We start from the raw sequence: 7,672 nt of genomic DNA, 5'->3' as shown, positions 1-7,672 counted from the left end.
AAAGGGGAAAAAGGGTGGCGCTATTTGGGAGTGTTTTGTGGTGGTTCCAACGTGAAAACTTGGTTGAGGTTTACATGGTTTCAAGTGGTGGGATGTAGGTGCTCTGTATTGAATCTTTGTATGTCTTGAAATGCACCCAAAAAAAAAACTAAAATCTCTTGAATATTGTCTATCCCATTCTTATCCAAGTGATGTGCTCTCTCTCAAAATGCAATACAAGACAGAAAAGGTGCTCCCTATGGAATTATCCCAAAAATGCCGTGCTCACTCCCACTTGCGGCTGATTAGTGTGTTTCCCCCTACGGATGATTAATGGTGTGTTGTCTAGGATGCTTGTTATGTATATGCTACGGCTGATGATTAGGGTATTAGGTGTTGAGTCTAGGTTAGGAAATTAGGTCTAAGTTTAGATTTATGGTGTGTCACTTGTAGCTTACTCTTCCCAAAAACATCCTTGGATATTCTTTTCCCCAAAATAGAATATGCCGAGGCTATGGATAGGGATGAATTTTGCCACGAGGTGCGCGATCATTGGTTCAATTTTATTTTTCTTTTCTATTAAAAGGATATACAAAATTACCAAGATAAATATATTAATCAACTACTTTACGACCAAAACTAAGCAAAAATTAAATAACTAGACTAAGGAAAAATTCATAAAAAGTAATTATCCAAAAAATCTAGATTAAGAGAAACCTATTTTTTAATTTTTCTTTTTTCGAAACACAAAATTTGTACTCTAAAAATAGTGAATATTTTTTGTCCCTTTTTTCTTATTTTTGTAAATAAATCTACTAAATAAAATAGAATAAAATCGACACATCAAGACTAAATTAAAAGAAATGTTTAGACACTAGAAGATGAAACATCCCGGAGAGGATCAAAAATCACATGTCGACATTGACAATGAGAATTTTTTGGTTGATGGATTGAAGATTGTTTTGCAAATAATAAGAACCACTTGCAGGATCGACCTTTAATATTCCACGACTTTATCTCTTTGAAGACTCATGAAAGATATTATCTCATGTCTCTTTCAAATTAACACTTGTGTAAAGTAGTAATATTCAAAATGACTTAATAGTGTTAAAAAAAAATATATATATATATATATATTCAGTCTACTGATTATTACAGTAAGTTGAACTTTTCTAAATAGAATAAAATTCTTGCGTCACATCTTTCTTTTAAAAATCACTATAAGAAAACATGGAATTAGTGATAGACAAAATTTCGTAGCTAAACAGCAAAATCTCATGCTAATATCATTTAGCTACGGATTAGCGACGGATTATAAAAAAAATCTAATTGGTCAAGTAGTATTTAAATGGCAGTTAGCTATGGATTACCGACAATTGCAGTAGGCTAATTCTATGTTCTCTCAGAAATAACGCTAAAAAGATCATCACTGTGGGTAGGCCTCAATAATAGAGAGCCAAGAAGGAATTTCAATGATATTGTAACGCGGAAATCCACCGGCTTTCAATAATTTGTTCCACTCATCTTCACTCCTTTCCTTGCCACCACTGCTGTGTGCTATCATAACCAGATCATACATGAATCCCAAATCGTCAAATAAGCCCTCACCCTCTGGCTTCAACACGGCTTCAACTATGATCACTTTTCCAGTTTTCTCCGATATCGCCTTTCGACAATTCTTCAAGATCTTCACACAATCTTCGTCTCCCCAATCATGCATTATCCACTGCGTATATTACATTAAAACAATTAATAATAATCAAGAAAAGTGGGTACAAGAGTTAAAGTTCAAAATAGAGACGGATTCAAAATTTTAAATTCATCGGTAAAAATAATTATTGCAACTACTATATTTTTGTTATCATGGAACGAAATTAGCAAAGAATATATCTTAAAAGGCCTTTATTAATATAGAAACAATTTTTGTTAAAGACAACTACTGGGTTGATCAAGGTGTGATAGTCAATGGCAGATCCATATTGATAGTTTGATAGGTGCTCGAGCACCCATTAACTCGAATTTGAACTGTATGATATACATTACACATAAATTGATGAGCACCTATATATTACGTTGAAAGACTGATTGTTATAATGGCCGAGACCAGGGTGGTGATAGAAGAAGAAGGGTTGGTGTGGTGAGTTGACATGCCAAATGGGGAGTTAATGGAGGAAGGACAAATTTGAGCATTTTTATAACATTAAGGCATATATGAACCGATAGTACAACATTAAGGGTATATATGAACCAATAGTATAACAAATGGCAATATTAAACATTTTTCAATAGTAGAGGGACAAATACGACCCTATTCCCTAAAATGAGAAGGAAGAAGTAATAAAATTTGCTATAATAACATTTTATCTTGACAAAGACAGCATCAGCAGGTGGGATAGCCTGAAACATGTCACCCCTAACATGAGAAACGCCCTCATATTTTTGAGCTGTTGACACAACATGAGGCAAATCAAAATTTGTCCCCTTGATATGAGGATATGCCTTGACAATTTCAGACATAGCTGCCCCTGTCCCTCCACCTACATCAACAAGTGATGTAATGGAATTAAACCCATCTTTATACCCTGTAATTATTGACTTCATTATGCTTTTTGTCACTGAATTCATCCCATTGTTGAAACTCTCATTCAACTCTTCATCTTTTGAAGCCATATCAAAAATTTCAGACCCATGAGCTTTCTTGAATGCAATTCCACCTTCTTTCACACAGCTGCTGAAACAATGCCATGGAGCCATGAGAATTGGGTTGTTTTGGAATAGGAACATTGGTGCCAGACTTAGCTCTGTGTCGTGTAATAGCAATCTTGAGATAGGGTTTAGTCCATAGAAGGTATCTTCGCCCTGAGATCAATTCAGTAGAACTTATTTACTACCCTGCTTCGCTTAATTTATATAAACCTATTTAATTGGATACAAAATCTTTTAAAAAATAACTTTTGAGACTTATCGTCTTAACATGTTGTATCATGTGTGCTGTCACAAAACTTTTGAAACTTAATTGGAGAAAAGTGAGTAGCACTTTAAAGGGCCGGAGGTAGTAATGCCTTTGTTTCTATTTACGTAACTCTTAGGCCCCATTTGGACATCATTTGAAATAATGATTTGAAATCCGATAGATTTAAAGTTGAAGTTTTATTTGGACATGCAATTGCATTATTTTTTTTCCTCATAAACCTGAAAACCCCACAAGTTATGAAAACTATTACAACTTCCCTAACTCTTAAACAATCTTACCAAATGACCAAACCATAGTTCATAACAAAGTTAACAAGCTACCAAAAGGCCTTTCATAAAAGAAAATACAACATCTATTGATCGAACTTTAGTTCAATAAAAAGGAAAATTGAACATGAGTTATAGTGTAACTACTCTTTAATATAATTTTCCTACATGGTACGGACAATCTATTCACGTCGAGCATGCATTTCCGATCAGATGACATTGAAGACGAATCAACGTTGTTACTTTGAGTCAAGTTTTACCTTTTAAAAATACATCTACCAACTTATGGAACTTATTTTACAAAATATAAATTTATGGTTCAAGTTTTACATTTAAAATCATGATTTGAAACCTCAAATCTTACTTTTTGGAGAATTTGGGATTTGAAATCATGATAGAAGTTGAAGCTGAAATTTTGTGCAAATTTCATAAACAAACACTGATTTGAAATCAAAATATGAAATTAAGATTCCAAATTGCATGGTCAAACGCCTACTTATAATTAATATTTTCTATAAACGATTAACACGACAAGTAAATAGGGACAGAGGGAGTAAGATAAAAAAAACACGCTGGAAGTTAGTTGCCTGAGAGGTAGCAGCAGTGAAGATTTTTTGACGGACTAGGAGTCTCATGATACGAGAAAGATAACTTATATCTGGAGATGAAGAATCAATATTAGTGGCTATTGGTGACATAGTAATAGGGTGGCCATGAGAATGAATAATATCAGCAATACGAAGCTCCACAGCACATTTGATGGCCATGGAAATCGGGAAAGCGGAGATGTATTTAGATAATTGTGCTTGGCCTTGTAGCATGGCCGCTTCATTCATGGAATCAATATCACCCATTTTGCTTAATTCTTTACTCACTAAAAGTTTGTTGAGAGGATTGAAGCTGTTATAAAATGATTTAGCACAGCAATGGTGTGGTGTCTTATATACTATACTAGTGAGTAGCAGGGTTAGACTCTATTATTGTGGTATGGCTTGAGCCTATTTTGCCAAAAGACTTGGCTGATAAATGTGTTAGGAATAAAATAGCCCCGCAAAAATAATATTCACGGTATTAGTGATAAACGCGGAACACTAATTTATGGTTAAATTAGCAAGAATAAAATGCAGCAATAATGACACCAAGGTTTTACGTGGAAACCCTTCCGAATAAGGAAAAAACCACGGCAAGAAAGAAATTCTTCGATATCACTATAGTAAGGAATTTTGCATGTGTAGTAACGAGTATAAATACTCCTAAGACCACTACACCCACAAAAGAAAAACACTCTTTTGATTTTTCCCACCTTACTACAATATCACTCACACTCTATTTTTCTTCTGCGGACTATTTTCTTGCATGCCTATGGAATACCTCACTTTGCTCTCACTCGGATGTATTGTCCGAGATTTTCTTCAGTGTCCTTTCCAAATGAAGCTTAGAACTCTATTTATAAGCTTCGAAAAACGCGTGAACGCATCACCGCGTGAACGGTTGCAAACAAGAACCGCGTTTTATACGCGTGAACAAAGACCACGCGTATTTACTATTCAACTGCGGTGGGCCCCACATGTCCGAGGGACCACTAACAATTCTCCCCCTCCCGACGACATGGGGAAGAATGTTCTTGTGAATCACCGAGAACTCTCATACCTAGCTTGGAACAAACTTCAAGCTTTTTGCCTCGAGACCCTTTGTCATCATATCACCGCATTTCCATCATCGTGGATTTTCTTCAATCGGGAATCTTTTTGTCTCCGTAGCATCACGAATCCAGTGATATCTGACATCAATGTGTTTTGTTCTCGCATGGTACATCGAGTTCTTGCTCAAGTCTATTGCACTCTGACTGTCGCAATAGACAATATACTCCATTTGCTGCAATCCAAGTTCTTGAAGGAATCTCGAGCCATATCATTTCTTTGCCGGCTTCAGAGAGCCGCAATATACTCCGCTTCGTCGTAGACGTGCGACACACTTCGCAACTTTGATCGCCATGATATAGCTCCCCCGAAAAAGTAAACAAATATCCGGTAGTGGATTTTCTCGTTATCAAGGTCACCGCCATATCGAATCAGATAGCCCTTCAAAATTGGATTTGATCCTCCAAAACACAAGCATTCATCGAGCTTCCTCTTAGATACCCGAGTATCCACTTCACAGCTCTTCCCAATGCTTTTTCCCCGGATTTTCGAGAAATGCGCTAACAACACCCCGCATGAGCAATATCCGGTCGAGTGCATACCATTGCATACATCAAACTTCCGACTTACAGAGGAATAAGGAATCTTGGCCATTCTCTCTTTTCCTCCGTTGTTGTAGAACACATCTCTTTGCTCGTTTCGGATGACCGAGGAGAGGTGTGCTAACCCACTTAGCATTCTTCATATCAAGCGCTCTAGTACACGTTCTATGTACCTTTCTTGTGACAAATAAAGCTTTCTTTCATCTCTTGAACGAGTAATTCTCATGCCCAAAATCCGCTTAGCATGACCCAAGTCTTTCATTGCAAAAGACTTACTCAATCGTTTCTTCAACTCGTCAATCTCGGAAGCATTCTTGCCTACAATCAACATATCATCCACATATACCAGAAGGATGATAAAGTCATCATGAGAAAATCTTTGTACAAACACACGGATCCGAAGAAGTCTTCTTGTAGCCTTGCTCCCCCATACCGTACTCAAACTTCTTGTACCACTGTCTGGGAGCTTGCTTCAATCCATATAGACTCTTCTTAAGTTTGCATACAAAATTTTCTTTACCTTTTTCCTTGAAGCCCTCAGGTTGTTCCATATAAATCTCCTCTTCTAAGTCACCGTGAAGAAAAGCAGTCTTCACATCCATCTGCTCAATCTCCAAATCAAGACTATAGCCAAACCAAGACTCGTCCGAACGGAGGACATTTTCACGACAGGAGAAAATATTTCGTCAAAGTCAATACCTTTCCTTTGACCAAATCCCTTAACAACCAATCTAGCTTTGCATTTGGGCTTCAAGCTGTGTTCTTCGGCTTTAACTTTGAACACCCATTTGTTCTTCAAAGCTCTCATGCCCTTAGGCAATTTCACCAACTCATAAGTATGGTTCTCATGCAGAGATTTCATCTCATCTTGCATGGCTTCGATCCATTGATCCTTGTGCTCATCTTCCATGGCCTCCTCATAACATTCGTGTTCTCCTCATCGTGAGTAATACATACTCATTAGGTGAATAACGGGAAGAAGGAACATGCTGTCTAGTAGACCTTCTAAGTGGAATATCCGGCTCATCCACGACTTCTAAGTAAAGCATCTACCTCATCAATAGCAAAAAGATCGTTATCATCATCAACATGCGATCCGGAACATCATTCCGGGCATCACCATCGTCATCGAGCCCACCAACTTCATCAACATTTGTTTGAGGAACTTGATCAAGATTAACTAAGCCTTCAGAACTTGAAGATTTTATCTTCTCCGCTTTGTTAATATCTTCAATGGTTTGATCCTCCATGAAGATAACATCACGACTTCTTATGACCTTCTTCTCAATTGGATCATATAGCCTGTAACCAAACTCATCAAGGCCATAACCAATGAATATGCACTGCCTTGTCTTGGCAGTTAATTTTGACCTCTCATCTTTAGGCACATGTACAAAAGCTTTGCAACCAAACACTTTCCAGTGGTCGCCAAGAAACATCCTTGCCATACCAAACTCGTTTGGAACATCACTTTGCAAAGCAACCGCAGGGATAGATTAATAACATGTGCGGCGGTCAACAATGCCTCACCCCAAAAGGAATTCGGCAACTTTGTCGTAAAGCAAACATCTAACTCTTTCCATCAAGGTCCCGTTCATCCTCTCCGCTAAACCATTGCCGAGGAGTCTTAGGAGGAGTCTTCGGTGTACGATACCCCGTTGCTTGCAGAGATTCGTCAAACGGTCCACAATATTCACCACCGTTATCGGTACGTATACACTTCGGCCTTCTTTCCGTTTCTCTTTCAACCGAGGCTCGAAATCGCTTTAAAGACACCCAACACTTGGTCTTTAGTCTTTAAGACGTAGACCCAAAGTTTTCTTGAGCAATCATCAATAAAGGTAGCGAAGTAAAGTGCACCACCCAAAGTCCTTGTCTTCATTGGACCACATAAATCTGAATGCACCAACTCAAGCAACTCTGTCTTTCTTGAAGGAGGATGAGACTTGAAAGAAACTCTATTTTGTTTTCCAGCCAAGCAGTGCTCACACTTTTCTAATTTAGCACTTTCGAAATTTGACAATAATTTCTTTTTGGCTAGAACATTTAGTCCTTTCTCACTAATGTGGCTAAGCCTCTTATGCCATAACGTTGAAGAGCTATTGCTCTCAACCGCATTCACCATATCAACACGAGTAGAGGCCGTAGTCCAAGATAGACCACGACGTTTTTCGCCACGAGCCACAATCATGGAACCTTTAGTAAGCTTCC

The 7,672-nt window shown here is 37.7% G+C and overlaps 1 protein-coding gene across 1 annotated transcript; it reads right to left on the bottom strand.

Annotated features, from left to right (window-relative positions):
* Positions 1-1,405: 1,405 nt before the first annotated feature.
* On the bottom strand, positions 1,406-4,242 carry LOC132037801 ((R,S)-reticuline 7-O-methyltransferase-like). The gene is made up of 3 exons (XM_059428424.1): positions 3,807-4,242; positions 2,343-2,838; positions 1,406-1,704 (listed from the first exon to the last, which is right to left on the bottom strand). The coding sequence occupies exons 1-3, from the start codon at positions 4,071-4,073 to the stop codon at positions 1,406-1,408; spliced, it is 1,062 nt and encodes a 353-aa protein (XP_059284407.1). The 5' UTR covers positions 4,074-4,242.
* Positions 4,243-7,672: the final 3,430 nt, after the last annotated feature.

Source organism: Lycium ferocissimum, chromosome 2 (genome assembly GCF_029784015.1).
Source record: "Lycium ferocissimum isolate CSIRO_LF1 chromosome 2, AGI_CSIRO_Lferr_CH_V1, whole genome shotgun sequence".
NCBI lineage: Eukaryota > Viridiplantae > Streptophyta > Magnoliopsida > Solanales > Solanaceae > Lycium > Lycium ferocissimum.
The sequence above is the reverse complement of the archived record's forward strand: the minus strand, read 5'-3'. Positions and strand labels throughout refer to the sequence as shown.